This window comes from Sparus aurata, chromosome 6 (genome assembly GCF_900880675.1).
Source record: "Sparus aurata chromosome 6, fSpaAur1.1, whole genome shotgun sequence".
NCBI lineage: Eukaryota > Metazoa > Chordata > Actinopteri > Spariformes > Sparidae > Sparus > Sparus aurata.
In genome coordinates this window covers 13961145-13978384 of record NC_044192.1, presented here as the reverse complement: position 1 = coordinate 13978384, position 17240 = coordinate 13961145, and the positions used below count along the sequence as shown (strand labels likewise).

Below are 17240 nucleotides of genomic sequence, written 5' to 3'. Positions count from 1 at the left end.
AACCAATAAAGACATAAAGACGTGTTGTCTCTGATGCAGCATACAGTGTAACTACTAATTTAATCAACCAGTAAATATAGTGGAGTAAAAGTATAAACTTGCCAGCAAAATGTAGTCAAGTGGAGCACAGTACTAGTGTAAATGTACTTAGTTACATTCCATGACTTTAAGTAACTTTACTCAGTTGCTATTTATAGGTTTAAGTTCCTAAAACTTATATTTGAGTATTTTCAGATGCTTTATATTCCCATGCAACTAAATTTAAGAGGCAATGTAATCTTTTAAATTCTCCTAACAGCTGTAGTTACAAGTTACTTTTCAGATTACTACCTAACAGATGAGGTAAGTAGGAAAGTACAGTATTTTTAGGCCTATGTTAAATACTTGTAAGTATATTATGCATCACTGCGTCCTAAAATAACATGATAGTATGACTCTAAACCATCTTAATGCATCAAATTTCAAAGAATAATTCTGGAAAAGTATCATAACAAACAACATCAACTGTGTAATACTGCAAAAAAAAAGTGTAATAGCGTCACTATAACGTCCATGAACAAACCACAAGTCCGAGTTTAACATATTGTCCGGTAAAATACTGTAAACTCCATTAAATAGCTTGCTCTACGTGCCTTGAAGTCCTTGAAGAAGAAGCAGCAGCCGATGAAGAACTGCTAAACAAAGAAACCCAACCAAAACCCAAGAGGAGGGACGTCACTGCTCCTGCCCCCTTTTCCCAGTAGCTCGCCTCCTATTGGTCAGCGTCCGGAGGTCTGCCTCGCTCATTGGCTGTCTCTGCTGCCGGTCAGAACCAGCGCTTGGTCGTTCAGTGTCCCGCTGCGTCGGGATCAGAGGACGCAAATCAAGTGAAACAAATCTCCTGACAGGAGAAAAAAGTTCATGCCGGAGTTTTCACATACCTCAGAGGGACACATGAAGGTAAGTAATCCGACAGAAAACTTGTTTGTGTTAATTAGGAGACGATATTTTCGCCGTGTTGTTGTCGTGTTTAGTTTTGGTCCAAAAGAAGAGGAACGCACACACACACAAAAAGATGTAACGTTAGTTAGCAAAAGTAGTTTAGAGGCAACAGGCCGAACCGCTTGGACTGCATCTTCTTTTAGATAAAAATGTCAGGAAAATGTGTTTTGTTCGTGAAAAATGTCGGCTGTCCTCGTCAAAAAAAAAAAAGCTTTTCAGCGAAGAAGAAAAGCCACAGCAACATCTCAGTGAGACGCTGACGGCCGTTTGGTCTTCTTCTTCTTCTTCTTCTTCTTCTTCTGTTTAAATTCATCTCCATTGGCTCCAGTCGTTGAGTAACTAACGCTTATTTTACTCATTATCTAGATACACGTATTCGTTTTTAACTTAAGCTATGTATTTTAAGACTAGGTTGCATTAAAGCCATTAGGTAGCAAGCTGACCTACACCAAAAAAATTAGGTTGGCCAACAAATCCAATTTAGCATCCAGACATGCTGCATCTGGTCACACATCCTGATTACCACAACAAGGATATGCAGCAGACCTCTCAGACTGTACTTCCCCTCACTTGACCCTCATTCCATGTTCAGGTTTGTGGGCCAAAGAGGTTTTTTTACAGTCTGTGACATGTTTTCGTGCGCACACTGTGTTTTTCCTAGTAAAACCAGCTGGAAGTTGATGTGAGGGAAAACTACTAGAGCCACTGAAATCTAAAAATAACCTGCAAAAAACACCCTGCAAATGGTTAGTGTAACTTTTGCTGCTATTTGACGTGAGCAGTTGACTTAAAAACAGCTGTGCAACTAAGTTGGTCTGGGTGATGTGATTTGCTGTACACATTAAGAGTCATAAACATCTACTCAGGAACTGAGGCCCCCTCCTGGAGTGAAGCATATGTTTTTGCAGTAAAAACTGCTGTGTGTTTTTAATAAGGTTACAGTGTTGCAGACGAGGCACATGGCTGACCGGGCTTAAAACAAACATGGATAAAAGGATTATGGACCCAAGGCTTTCCTGATCGGAAGTGGAGCCACAGAGAACGTGTGGGAACATTTGTATTTCCCATGCTATCTCTCAGTGTTTGTGTGATTACCAACTCCAACTCGGTTGGGAATTAGGTGAAATAATATTAGGATCCAAACAAGCGTGATGACACATGTAGGCCCCCGCTGGGCCAGACGTTTCTCATAACACTGCACACACTCTTCTCACAGTGATTACAGCGGCCTGTGAAATTAGCAGGCAAGCCTGTAAAACCAAAACCGAGGGAGGTGTGTACGCTGCAGTTTAATTAGCATTTTACCCATGTGGTTAAGCCACAGACCATGAGTGCTGGTGAAGGCAGGACTAAAAGACTGTGTGCCTCCTTTGTGAGAGGACGCTGCTGTAGGGATTAGGCTGTTAGTGCAGTTCACAAGGGTTATTCCACTTCTCCGTTCTGCCCAGGACTCTGCACAAGTTCCACAGTGTATTTCAATGCTGTCATGCTCATTTGCAGCACAATTTTAGCAACAAATTTGCAGAAGTTATTGAAGGTTCCTGCAAAATATTGTAGCTTCTAGCTGTGATATGAAAGGCTGATGGCTCCTGTGTCTCATTATGCAACCAGTGCTCCAAGAGATCAGTCCACCCCCTCTGAATGACTTCATGAAGTGGAAAGTTGTGGGGACCACACAGTGCTCAGAGTCCGGGCCCTGTTGAATGAAGGCTTGCTCAGGTGTGGATCTAAGTCAAGTAAATGGCAGCGAGAGAGATTCTCAGAGAGAATGTTGTGGTGAATCAAGCTGGAGTTGCACTTCTGTAATTAAGTAGTCAGCCAGTGCCGCGTGCTTCTATCCCTACGCGTCCCACACGACGATTCTCATCCGACAAAGCATGCTTAGTGTAAGAACATCAACAGCTTTGATCTTATTACAAAGAGCGGCCCGCATGCGTTCTCTTGGCCCGTGTGTGGTTGGATGTTTGAGGTGTGGACACCGCAGGGCTTGTCAGCAGAACCAACACAGCTGTGAGATTAGAGTGCAGGGACACTACAAAGAGACCACATCAACTGTCACAGAGGCATTATGAATGGGACATGCAGTGTTAAAAGCAAAACAAAGTGATTTTGTATTATTTTCATTAAACTTGAAAGTCTAGTTACATGCATATTATCTGTTGGCTGTAAACACAGATGTGGGACAGCTAGGATGCTGGAAGCTGACTCCCTCTTATTTGGTGTGTGATGATCCATCTGTGCCTGATGAACATGTCGGCTTGTGGTGTTGCCATGTTTGTGTCACCTCAAAGAGCTTGAATATCCAAAACCCACTGGGAAAATGAAACAAGCACCTTAGATGGAAAATGTAGCCCTCAGATTTGAGTAGTACCGTTGCAGCTGTAAATTGTGCAGTTATTCCATGTGTCCGAATGACAGTAGTTCCCTTTGTTCTTTATTTAGGTATTATTTTCCTGTTTTGCTTGAGCTATATTGCACACCTTGACTGCTTAAGTATATGTGTTATGCAGTGCAGCTCTGAACTACACCTAAAATAAGCTGTCTGTTTTCTTTTCATTCAGGAGTGAAATGTTACTACATTTTTGCACGCTGGTTCCGCGCTTCAAAATTACTCTCTTTCCCCAGATAATGACTACATATCCACACAAAGCTCATAAATCAGTGGGCGAGATCAGTTAGATCAGATGTCTGTCTTGATGTCTGATTTAGGGTTGTTGGAAAACACCCAGAGGTTTTTTGTTTTTTTTTGAAGATTAGATTTAATAACTGAGAAGTTATTGAGGGAAAACAATTTTCCAAGTTTCATATAAACGTTCTCAATTTTAAGAACTAAAGCAAACCAAATCAACAAAGTTCTCCTTTTTTAATCTTCTGTCCTCACAGTCCAAGCTGAATATGGAGAGTATGACCAAGCCAGAGTTGCTGATGCTTTTCAGCATCCTGGAGGGAGAGCTGGAGGCGCGGGACCTGGTCATCGATGCCCTGAAGGTACCTATTAATGAAGCGGTTTACATGAATATAACATTCAAGTGATTTGCGCTGCACAAAGTCTGTCTTTTTTTAATATCAAACACCCACTCCCTCTGGACTTTAAAGTGGCTGTTTTCAGATATGGAGCCATTTAATGGTGACAGTTTTTCAAAGCAAGGAAAATGTTTTTAATAATCTTCTTAAACCAATGCTGCAGCATATGGCCACAATATGGCATGCTTATTTTAGTAGTTTGCATGTAGAGCTTCTTACATTACATCTTACATTACATCTTACATTACAGCCACTCATTAGAAACATACGCAAGAGTTGTCACAATGTATGTGACTAATAAAAATAGTGGACGTCAGAGAAACAGCAGCTGTGGTTTGGGAGGTTTCTGTGAACATTTCAATACATCTTTTCATCCACAGCCACAAATCTCTATGACAGAACAAACTACCAGCTATAAAAGCCTTCACAAACCTACATTGGATGGCTACTGATGCCTGTTAAGATTTGTTGTTTATGGGTATAGAGTTGTGGATGCTTTTAATGTATCACAGTCATGCATTTGTTCGTGTATTCGGACCTAAGGTACATACAGATCTGGCAGCAAAAGAAGAAAATAAGTGCTGCAGATTTAATCACAGTAATCCTCATTTCCTGTAAAAAAAAAAAAAAAAAAAAAAAAAAGGCTCTCTGTGAAGAAATGACAAAGCCACGTCTGTGAAGTTAATATTCCTCTGGATCCATCCAATTTGCTTGCAACAAACAAGTGTCTGTGCCTCTGGAGAATGGAGTAGATCTCCCAAGGCGCTGTCTCATAAATCATCCTTTTCATAACTTTAAATGAGTACTGAACATTAACTCAATTAGAAATAGCCTCAATATACAGTACACACACAGTTTGACACAGAGCAGCTAGCTCCAACCCTAGGTTGTCTTACTTTGGCAGGATTAATGCTGCATTTCAATTAAAGGATTGTCAGGCTATTTTCCCCCACGTTGTCCTTTGCAGTGCTGTGTCCTGCAGGCCGACATACTCCGGCTTTTAGAAACAATTTGCAGGGACTTAAGGATGTTTTGTCATTTATTTAAACAGTTGTGAATTTAACTCTGTAAACAATGTCACTGTGATGCTGGTAATAAACCACAAACTTAAGATAAGCAGTGAATAAGCAAATTAATGATGGAGCGCTTTTCTGCGAAATCTTTCCCGCAGCGCTGCAGACTTCATTCCAGCTATTTAATATTTGAGCTTTACAGCCGTTACGCTCGTGGAATGCAATTCACTTTCCTGGTGTAAAATGCACCATTGAAAGAACAAACTGGAGAGGCAGCCAGTGAACTCGAGAGCAGCCGTTTAAGAGAGTTGGCTGCTGAATGTTCATGTGTTGTGTCTAGACCACATTCCTACATCTCTCCTGGGATCTGGCCATCTAAGGCAAGAGGAGTTACAGCATGCTGGGTGCCTGATGACTCAATGTGAGCGAGAGTAGGAGTGAACAAATAAACATTGGCCTTAACTGGAGCTTGAGAGGAATATGGCTGTGCTTCTTTCATGGCTCCATCGGCAGAAACTGTTAACCCATTCAGATCTGGGATTGGCTCAATGCTGCAGTGTTGACTCTGAATGACGCTTTAAATAAGGGTATAATTACTGACCTGCAGGACATTGATTGCAGGGGTTAAGTGAAAACTGAGATTATGGAGATAAACTAATAGCATCTCTGCAGGATACATGATTTTCCAAAGGTGACTTCATACCTTTCTGCTGCTGTGCTGTTAAAGTAATGTGGAATCTTGGGTCTCACCCTCACATGAAAATGAATTGTTATCAGTACAACGTCCCCCCACAATACTTTCAGCCACATCACAGGCATGGCTCTGATACATGGCTCTTCTAACATTCATGGTCAATAGAGGACTAATTCTACTGTGGTGATTTTCTGACTTTACCTCTGGACGCCACCATTGATGGCTAACAGTCATCGACTGCTGAGCCCTGTGCAGTCTAACATCATGATTTTAAAGGCCCCACACCAGTGTGTCCCCTCGGAATTGCTTGGATTTGTGACGTGAGAACAAAATCTAAAAGAATATGTTGTTGTTGCTGGGCATTGCACTTCATCTCCATGTCCCATCTTATTAAACCTGCCCTGTTTAGCGACCCAAAACGTTAAGTTAAATTGGCAGAAGTCGTGTTTCATTTCCACAGTTTGCCTTTGGCGTGTTTCTCTCCCATTGTGGCAGTGGTATTTGCGTCTTTTAATCTTAACTTTCTCAGTATAACCAGCAGTGTGCCAGGAAGGAATGTGAGAGTTGGTCTTTCTCGATTGAGGGAGACAGTCAGAGATTACCGTCAGCAACAGTAACAAACAGTGCTGACTACATTAGTAAGTCATCGTCCATCCTGATATTTCACTGCAGATATATGTCATATGACAGTTGGTTAGACATGGCCCAACCCTAATGGACCCCACCAGGTCCACAGCTCTCAACAGCTGCTTGATGGATTGGCACCAGAGTTTGTCCAGACATTCATAGTTCCCAGAAGATGAATCCTAAGGACTTTGGTGATCCTTTTTTCACTACTTCTCGGGCTACAATCGGGTAAAAAATCTACAGCAAAATACCTGCAAAACCATTATGTTGAAATCAGTCTCAGGTGAAGCAAACACTCTAAACTTAGTTCGTGGACATCAACATTGCTGCTGAACAAAAGCATGTGGTCATTGTAACTGAGCAAGTTAACATGCTGACATTAGCAGTTTGCAAAAAACGCTGCCACGTCTAAGTACAGGTTCACTGAGCTGCTAACGTGGCTGTACTCTCATTCCAACAATAAGACATGGGCATGGACCTACAGTAATTATAGAAGGTCCAGTCCTGTTGCTCACGTCTGTCTCAACTGATGTGTCACCGTTACATGTGACATGTGACAAATGTGTAGCTCAACCACAAATCACCATGGTAATAACACCATTCACTGCTTTGCTTATCATGCCTTTGGTACATCTGTTTAGAAGTGTAGAAGTATTTTTATGTATAGTTGCAGTTCTCAGCGTTTTAAAAATGCAACATTCTTATCATTGATTTTTTACAGGAAGTAGCCCAAGTACAGGATGTGAGGTTAATGATGTGGTTTTTCTGTGGTGCTCTATATTTAATTATGCAGAACTATCACCGGCATTCTAACTATCCGCTGCATTTTTCCCCTTGTGACTCACTTTTGCAGCTGCTCACGCTGTGGCTTTCAAAAGGAAGTTAGTCTCTGGCAATGCTCGTATTTGGCACACAAAGCCCTGCAGTGATCCAGTAGTCCCTCTGCTTTGAGAAAAACGAACATGCGTCTCTACTTTGGGTTAAAAGGGGACTCAAATATGGAAATGAGCCTTTTAATTATCTTTCAAGTTTAAAGGTCAACCATGGTTTCTAGTGGAAAGCACTTTAATACTTCAAGGTCCCATAATGTAGAAAGATTAATTTCCTGTATTTTTGATTAGGCCTAGGTGCTATATTCATACTGTGAATGGATCCACAGAGCCCAGATTCAGGTGAAATTGAAATTAGGCGTCAGGATTTCCGCAAGGTGGTCACAACTATGCAGTCACCACCCTTAGAGATGCCTCCAGCTAGTTCGTGGTGGAGAAACATGGTGGGAAGTGTCTGCTCAGGCCTGTGACAGCTGACCAATAAGAGCAGAATGGGGTTTTTCATGAGGAGGGACAGGATGAGAAAATAATGTGATTTTAAACATTAAAGTGTGTAAGAAGTTTCTAGTCGACATTTTACACACAGTAAAATTTTGCATAGTATGAAATCTTTATATATTAATGATCTCTGCTAACAAATGCCATTACCCTGACATTGTGTGTGGAGCCTCCATGCAAAGTGGTGTTGTATGTCCCCATGTGACTGGTGGAGACAATGCAGCCACTGGCCACTAACAGAGCCAAGTTCCAACAATACCAGTAGTTGGTAAAATGTCCTGTTAATGCCAGTTAACCGGCCGGCCTCTAGCTGAATTCATGTAGCATGGCTGACACAAGCTTTCAAACAGACATACTTTCAACGGGTTTACCTTGTGTGTTCTTTGGTAAACTGTCTCATTGCATTTCATCCAAAATCCTGTGATAATGATGGATAGTATTCCTCAGGTATCCAGTCTCTTTGCAGGGAACATTAAACACATGCATGGGCATTTCAGGGTACTTAGCAATCTCTCTAAGCAGCAATAAAATATACAGGACTCGTGGGTAAGAAGTTCATCTATCACTTTCCCTTGGTATTACACAGATCTCGTCACCAACACTGCGTGGCTGAAGGAGTACAGGCATGTGTCAGCAAAAGATAAGCTGGATTGGCAGCGGTGCAGCCATGGCACAACGACAACTTCCCAAGCAAAAATACACAGGTTGCCAAGAACTGTAGCCAACAGACAAAAGCATGAGTAATGGAGGTAGACTGTGATGCATAGCAGACATGCTCTGAATGATTATGGGTATTGTACAAGTACAGTATGATGTAATGAATAAGCATTGGTAGGTTTAGGCGTTAAGAATTAAGTAATGTTAGAAACATGTTTCCTGTAATCCCTGGCTTGCTCCATCCTCTCTGCAGCACCGCAAGATTGGTGGGGAAGAAATCAGCCTTCCTTTGTGTTGTGGAAGTGCAGTGTTTTGTGAGCATTGACAGGCTGGACTGGGAGCTGAGAACGAGACAGAGTTTTTCTTAATAGGGGTCTTTTGATTTAGAAAAACACTGAGAATTTAAAGGCCAGTTATCCAGTTATGGAAATGTGTGTGGCCTGAATAAAAAGGAAATAACAAGGCAAAGCAGCGGCTTACACATTGTTTTTTCATTTTTCTGTTAGAACTGAATGTAGTTGCAGTGATTCAAGTCTGAGTATACATACTTGGGCAAAGTGCTTAGGGTCAAGAATGGAAAACCTGATCCAAGCTTATGTAATTTTAGACCGTAAAAGTGACAAATCAGAGCAGACAGTCATTGACGGGAAGAGGGATGGCTGTGGGCCAAGCATGTCAACAGATTTCTCTTTGAAGGTTTTTTCTCTTCTAAACTGAGTAAACCTTTTAGAAAAAGAGAGACCAACCCTAAAACATTGATGAGCAGTATGAAATATTGCAAACTGACTTCTGTATTCATATTTGGTAGACAAATGTCATGGTTTTTCTGTATCAATTAGATGTGAAACCTGTGTTGTGTAACATAAAAGTGATGACAAGGACCAGGACTACATTGTGTACAAGACTATCAGTGTGGTCAGTGAGCTTTAGATATTGCCCACATTTGAGAGGCATTTTTGAATTCTCTTGGGCACTCTGTGTTTTCCTGTTTCACCCCTCCATGCCGTTTGATCTGCCTTCACACCATCCTCAGCGGACTGGATCAAATAACAGCAGCGGAGCCTCACAGCATTGCCCTCTTCTCCTTGTGCCACATCACATGTTGAAGATGACAATCACAAAGCCTCTGATCTGTTGTGGAATATTGTTTGAACTTCGGTTCTCTGTCCATAGTCAGTCATCTACAGTGCCTCTGTTGATCTTACTGGGTTTACTTAGAATAAATAATTTGATAGTAGTGTAGAAGTAGAAATGTGTTTGTAGTCAGTATGATTATGGACTATTTTTACGTGTTTTGTCTGAAATTTTTCTTTCTCCATGCTGCTCACGGTTGCTTAACATGAACATGTCATTCATGATAGAATGCCTTGATTATCACTAAAATGTTGGACTTTTATATTAGTTTCACATAGCCTTTGCATGTTTAATCTTATGCACCAATCCATTACCCACCTCATTGAGTGGGCCAGGTATCAGACAGGATGTGGCTGATCCACATTACACCCAGTTTCTTTACTATGAACTATGAAGTAAATGTTGATTGCACAATGGAAAGGCTATAGAATAATGATACCATCTGCATCTAGCTCGGTGACCCTAACCCACGTGAAACCGGTGATGGTGACAAAACTGTAGTGTCACCTGACCCCTGTTTGTCTTCGTTCGTCCAACAATAATACCATTGCTTGGAACTACTTTAAGATAGCCAAGCAGCCACAGTTCTACTCCTATATAGTGCATGTTGTTAGGGTCATGGTATTCCAGTGTAACACTTACAGTCAGCAGTTAAATGCTCAGTAAGATGGTGAGTTGGCTGAATAATGCTCTGCTGGCCAATCTACACGTCTTCTTAAGTAATCTTGATATCAGTCATCAGGAGCGCTGTCCTCACCCTGCTAGAGAGGATACTGTTCTCTGTAATCTCTTGATCCTCTTTTGTTGAAACCTCACTAAGACACATTGCCAGCTTGGCTGTAGCCCTCCTCCTCCTCTCTCTCTCTCTCTCTCTCTCTCTCTCTCTGTCTCTCTCACACTTCATCCCATTTTCACGGCAGGCCTAAAGGCATCTGCTGAACCTGAAATGTCTTCCTACCATTATCCCTCCTTTGTCATGAGTTAAACAGAGAACAGGTCTGCCTTGGCCAAAGCCCAGTCCAGAGCAGCTGTCCTGCTAAAGATAGACAGACACTCACCATCTGTTGCTCCTTCTTCCTGCTAGCACTGCTTCTTGTGTATTTTTATGCATTTCCTCTCCCTCTCTTCCCCTTCTTTTATCTGCTGTTCATTTAACACTCTATTTTTTAACTCTAGTTTAAATGGGAGAGATGCGAAAGCAGCATGTGTGAACTAAAACCTTTAAATCATTCATAGTTCAGTGGGGTGGATTTCGGTTTTCAACGGATAATGCCAGCTTAACATAATTGCATTTAAGATTTAATTTGACCAATTGCATAGAGACCTTGAGGACCATTAAAGACTATATACTGGTGCCATTGCCAGTCTTCGAGGCAGAAGGTAGACCAGCTAGAGACGTGCTAGCATCTCTGAGGCTGTAACAAGTGGCAACCTCTGTGGCTGAAAAATGGAGCCAATGCAAGTGCCAATAAAGGAAGTTCTTCAAATGGCCATATGGGGTTGGCTGCAAAAGAGAGTCAATCCCCAAAGACAAGCATATTAAAGTGGCCAACTTAACAGCAGAAATAAACATGTTAACAGCCTGGTACAAAAAGTGGTTTCGGCTAAATGCTAACGTCACCATGCTAAAACACAAGAAAATGCCAAAATACAGATGTTCAGCAAATATATTATTTACGAGTTTCACCATCTTAGTTTAGCAATCAAGCATTCGAACATTTAGTATTTAGGACTAAGCACACAAACAAAGAAGCGGACAAATAAACATTTTGCCCTCATAATGGCACTAGATGGAAAGTCAGAAGATCACCAAAGGTATTACAATTCATCCTGAGGAGGACATGATTGTGAGTACCAATTTACAACAATCCGTCTAATAGTTGTTGAGATATTTCACTCAAAACGATTAAGTCATTAGGATTAATCCCCTGGGGAACAGGAATTTCTGTTCCAAAGTTTCATGGCATCCGATAGTTGTTGGGATATTTCAATCTGGACCAAAGTTTTGAACCGACTGACTGCCAGCATTGTCATCCCTAAAGCTATGCTGTGAACATGGCTAATAATGTCTCTTCAAATCTGCATCGACTGGACTTGGCATCTAGTAACAGCTGAGACTCAGACAAGTCTGAGAAGCCAGAAAACGGATCAAGAGAAGATGCATTTTTTACAGCCAACTTGAAATCCCTCTGTGAATAAAAGCATTAATTCCAGAGCATAAGTAAGCCAAGAATTTCCTACAATATAACCTTCAGCCCACCTGTCTGAGTACTCCTCCTCATTCTTCTCTTCCCATCCCTACAGGCCCAGCGTAAAGATCTGTTTATCCAGGAGCGATATGGCAGGTTCAACCTTAGCGACCCCTTCCTAGCCTTGCAGAGAGACAGTGAGGCTGTAGGAGGCCAGAACAAGGATTCGGGCTGTTCCTCCTCCACCTCCAACCCTCTGGTGGTTCTCAAACTTGTGGTGAGCCACTGCAGGAGGATGCAGGAGAAGATGTTGGCCCAGCTGGCTGCAGCGGAGAGCAGGCACAGAAGGGTGGGTGTGGATGTGTGGCTCTTAATTAAGGGAGGCAGAAATGAGCTGGTTCCTTATGTGGATGAATAAGATTGGCAAACATAAAAGAGAAAAGCTGGTCTCAATGTTGGAAAATATATGAAAAACATGAATGTAGAAGGCAATGATTACATCATCCCTCTTCATAAAACCCTTTTGTTTTCTGGAGACTTTTTTCCCCAGGTACAGCAGAATAGCATAGAGCAGACAGCATAGATTTCCAAACACATGAAAAGCCCTTTCACAGGTTCAGGGTGACAAACATGAAAGAAGAATTATAAAGTAACTGCACACATTTTCAGTTTTTCCTTTGTTTCATGGGAACTTGAGATTAGAGTGTGAATGCACTATTTTTTAAGGACAGTCCTGAAACAACACGTCACTGTCTCGTCTTCATTATGAGTTATACCCAAAGACGATATGACCAATGTTTGAGATCACAAAATTCCTGTCATTTTATGTGTTTACACATCAGTCCCTTGAAGTAGATTCTCTCACACAAAAAATACCAATACCAGAAGTCCCTTTTCACTATTAGATAGTAGTTTAGAGTATTTACAAAACAGAGTTTTGTTTTGCAAAGAAGAATGAGGCAGAAGCTGTTTTGAAAAGTCTACTATCAACATTAAAGTAGGCTCTTTTATCATTTTAGTATTCAAATACCAGTTAGATATTTACATTTCTGTCGCACATGATTCCCATCAGATCTTATTGAACTGAACAGACACAAGCACTTATCATTTTTCGGATTTTAAAAACCTCTGAGTGAAAACTATACTTTTCTCTTCAGCTGGTGCTGAACATGATATTACATGAGTAGTTGTTGTTCATGTCGTTTGGCTTAACTGCAATCATTTCTGCTTTTAATGTAATGTAATTATGTTGTTCATTTCAAACAGAGTAAACTCATGTTAGATAATGTCTTTCCTGACTCTCTGTCTCCCCGCTGTGTTTGCTTCAGGTCATTGCGGATCTGGAGGAGGAAAAGAGGAAGCATGCTGAGGACACAGCAGAGGGGGATGACGTCACCTACATCCTGGAAAAGGAGAGGGAGCGCTTACAACAACAGGTGCCTTTGATTTAATAACCACATGGATTGCACTGCAGAGTCAACTGGGGAAGTTTTAAAAGAACTGTTTTAATAATTCACGTTTCCAACACAGGAACTGTCCTCAGGGACTAGGAGCATTTTCCACTACAGGGATTATGGTCTATATTAGTTTCCAGCTCAGGAGGAACTACTTTCCAAAAGTAGAGGAACTTTGGAGTTGGGGCTTGCAGCAATGAACATTCCTGATTTCAAGCACTCACAGCATTTTCTTTTTTAAACCTCCATTTTTAAAAATCTGCAGTGACAAACCAGTTGGACTGACTTCAGTGATTCTTTCGTTGCCAAGACAGTTGACGTCTAAATTTTAATCCGTCCGTATTTGAATATTTTAAGAGGAAGAGGAAGACTGCATCAGCTGCACTGAAAAAAGGGGGCTAAAGACCAATTAAGAGCAGAAAATGTAGCCCCTCTTAAACATTGAATTAATCTCAAAACCAGGTGCCTGAATGTGACACAAATGCCCAGAACAGTTTCTGTGAGTGGAAATCCACGCTCGTGAAGGAGTGTTTGTACTCCCCGCTTGCACAGATTTGGTCTCCCAAGCACAGGGCTGTGGCAAGTGTGAGCTCAATCCTTCCTGTGCGCGTGCAACAGTCCAACACTCGTTTGACAAGTTAAATTTTGAAGCTTTGAATATTTGCAGAAAATTCTCAGTGAAGCTTGTAAATCCCAATATAGTCTAATGCCCAACCCCACTACCAGTTTTGTGCTTCGATGGAAAAATTAAGTTGCAGAAAGTATGTAAGATGTGGACTGATGACAATGTTGGGTAGTTGCGCACAAACATTAAGCATTGCTTTTTTCATAGGAGAGTGGTCTAATTTGCCTAAGCTTCTAAGTGGACACACAGGAGGACCCTTTTAGTTACTGAGTTTGGTACTTTGGATGGGAACGCAGCAAAAAACTGAAATACCATCCACCAGTAAAACAGTGTTTACTACCTCTGACAGGCTTATTTATTGTGTTTCTTTCTAGCTTGAATTTGAGCGGAGCCAGGTTAGGCGGTTGGAGAAAGAACAGCGGCGGATTACTGACCAGCTAGAAGAAGAACGGGCTCAGCACAAACAGCTCTCCTGTGCTTTGGCCAAAGAGTGCAAGTGGGCAAGCGCCAGGGCTCTGGAGGAGGGTCATCGGCTGACTGAGCTGGGCCGCAAACTTGACAAGGTAATAACATTTTGATTCCAAGCACATGCATTTATGTCCTTCCTTTCCGTTGTTACAGATGTACCGCCTGGCTATACTTAACACTGCGTGAACACGTTTTTCTCCCGCAGGAGAAGGAGGCTTGTCAGGCCCTGAGAAACGAGCTGGAGGACGAGAGGAGGAGAGCCCTGAGAATGGAGGCGAGGGTGGAGGAGCAGCTGGCTGAGTTTGACACTGAGCGAGAGCAGCTCCGCTCCCGTTTGAAGAAGGAGGAAGCTCACTGCTGTCAGCTACAACAACAGGTGTGAACACTTGAGCACATTCATCATGCAGGTGGCAGCAGATTGCACATTTTACATACTATGACTAACTGATCTTTTTTTCCCCATTTTGTGATCAGGTAGAAGAGCTGAAGAGGAAGCTGGAGGAAACAAATATGACGAGAGATGTGAGGGGGGGAGCTGCATTTCCAGTGGAGGCACAAGAAAAGGAGTGGGCCACAAAAGTTCTTCCAGGAAAAACAGCAGTAGACACTATTAAGGTTGAGGACATTGAGGAAGACAGAAACCAGCAGCCTGTGCAGCATAAAGTCAACGGTCACTGTCTGATGGAGATGGAGACCAATGGGCACAATGGTGCAGATAACGTCCACGCAGAGAAGATTTGCCTACAGAACGGGAGTGAAAATTCCCCATCCACTCTCCCTCCTTCCTCCCCCTGCGCCTCGCCTGTCCTTGCCAAACGCCCACCAGGCAGCCCGAGCCCTGGTAGCTACCACTCTCCCTACCAGGCTGGGATCAACCAGCGCTTCCACGCCGCTCGTCACAAGTTCCAGGGCACCATCGAACCGGAACCTCAGGCACAGATTGCAGCGCCACCCCTCTCGCCCAAGGAGGTCTCCCCCTCGAGCTCCTCCATAGAAGCCAGCCCGGTCAAGCAGATGGCCCGGAGCACCGTCACTCAAGTCCTGTCTCGCTTCACCACCGTCCAGCAGGGTGCCACAACGAAGCTCGCAGCACCGAACAATTCCCCCTTCGGTACAGACTACCGCAGCCTGGCGGCGCCCTTGTCTCCCGTCATTGGAAGGGCGGCAGTAGGAGTACCACAGGGGATCAGGTCACCAACCATCCCCAGGGCAGACAGGGGCAACCCTCCACCTATCCCCCCTAAAAAGCCCGGTCTGGCCCAGGCCCCTCCCTCCCCAGCCACAGTGCCCAGGTCTGCCAGCCATTTCTCAGACAGCGCCCTTTCAGGCACCTGTGGCCTCACCTCAAGCCAGGAGGGAGTCAAAGAACTGGACATGGTGGTTTCCTCTAATTAACTGATCATTTGATCCGTCGATTAAATTAGTTATAATTAGCTGCTACTCTGCTCGTGACATGATGGTTTAATCCACGTCTCATAATTATGATTGAGATATTGTTTTTTACATGACATGATGCTTATTTGAACAGAGGTCCCTTCAAAACACTGTTATAATTGTATTTATTAGAGCTTTTTTTTTTTTAAATATGCGATGAGGCACAATTTTTGGTAGTGGTCCAGGTGCAGGTACTAATTAGCAGTTATAGCCGATAGTTTCACATGTGCCAATACTGTATGTTGGGCAAACTATACTGTTGCAAAAGTCTTTCTATGGTGTTATATTTCCAAAGAATACAAACCAAGTCATTCCCCCAATGCTTTGTCTCGAGTATGTTGCCCCGTTACCACAAAAACAGTAATCTTCAGACCAAATGTAACAAGTAGTCCCTGGACCAATATATGCTAAACTGCCTCCTCTCAGTGTGCACTCACATGTACTTAGCTGTTGTTTTTATAAAAAATGTATAGTTAATTTTATAAATGTTCCTTAGCTATTAAATGTATTATAGTTTTATAATCCAATCAGTGTCATATTGAGCTGTGCCCATGTATTTGCTTTATGTTTGCTTAGCTATGATAATCTTATAATTTCAGATTATATGCAGGCACCATTGTAAAATATTCATGTTTAAGATTTGTGATTCTGATCAAGTTCATGCTTTTTGTCATTTAAAAGAACAATTATGAAACATGCAAATGTTTTATAGTCAACCATGGTTTTAAATATCATAAGAGCCGCCATGTTGATTATCAGATCCTTTACAGTACTGTATAGCTGGAAAGTGACAGATTTAATAAATGAATCTCAAAGATTGTCTTGTGTTCAGCTCTTTATTGGAAAATTATATGTTGCGATATAGGAATAGTGTCGGTGTTAATACCAACAATATTACTAATCTAATGAGGGGATTCTTACATCAAGTGTAGAGCTGCAATTAACCATTACTTTTCTCATCAATTAATTAGCCAGTTACTTTCTTGATTAATTGATTAATTTTTTGGTCTATGAGATGTCAGAAAACAGTAAAAGACGCCGGTTCTAACTTCTCATATCGTTTGTTGTGTCTGACCAAATGTGCAGATCTGTAATATATTCAGTTAATTATAAATTGTTACCAAGAAATCAGCAAATCAACTCATTTGAGCAGCTGAAAAAAGAGACTGCACTTGAAAAATGACTAAAACAAGTAATTGATTATCACAGTAACTTCGGCTGTATTGTTTTTCATACCGGTACCTGACCAGTACATTCTACTAGTAAAAGTCATTGATAACCATTAGGAGTAGGAAACTTTGCCCTGCCAATTGAAATCTAATAGCATGTATTTTCATTAGATTAAGATACTTCCTAAGAAAATGTTGGCCAATAAGTGAAAGTGTAACTTAAATAAATGTCTTTCAAATAAATTCAAATTATAAAAGTGTTTGATTAGAAAGAAGTCATCAGCTTTTGTGTCTATAAATCATCTTCAGGTAAATTTGGATGAAAGCATTTTGCTTATTTCTTCAGGTTCAAACTTCCTGTAATACAGCATGTGTATGCATTACTCATACATATTCATTTTTGTTTTAGTATTGTACTGTTGGAGAGTGTCCTCTAGAGGTCA

The 17240-nt window shown here is 41.8% G+C and overlaps 1 protein-coding gene across 1 annotated transcript; it reads left to right on the top strand.

The window, feature by feature from the left end:
* The first annotated feature begins 785 nt into the window (after positions 1-785).
* LOC115584090 (CTTNBP2 N-terminal-like protein) lies at positions 786-16448 on the top strand. Its single transcript, XM_030421497.1, has 7 exons — positions 786-939; positions 3865-3969; positions 11763-11996; positions 12976-13083; positions 14101-14289; positions 14400-14570; positions 14669-16448. The coding sequence occupies exons 1-7, from the start codon at positions 901-903 to the stop codon at positions 15587-15589; spliced, it is 1767 nt and encodes a 588-aa protein (XP_030277357.1). The 5' UTR covers positions 786-900; the 3' UTR covers positions 15590-16448.
* Positions 16449-17240: the final 792 nt, after the last annotated feature.

Bases quoted from the DNA above. Each gene is read 5' to 3' on its own strand.
- LOC115584090 (XM_030421497.1), top strand. From the start codon at position 901: ATGCCGGAGTTTTCACATACCTCAGAGGGACACATGAAG. The intron at 11,997-12,975 runs GTGGGTGTGGAT...TGTTTGCTTCAG, and splicing joins CGGAGAGCAGGCACAGAAGG to GTCATTGCGGATCTGGAGGA. The intron at 13,084-14,100 runs GTGCCTTTGATT...GTTTCTTTCTAG, and splicing joins GGGAGCGCTTACAACAACAG to CTTGAATTTGAGCGGAGCCA.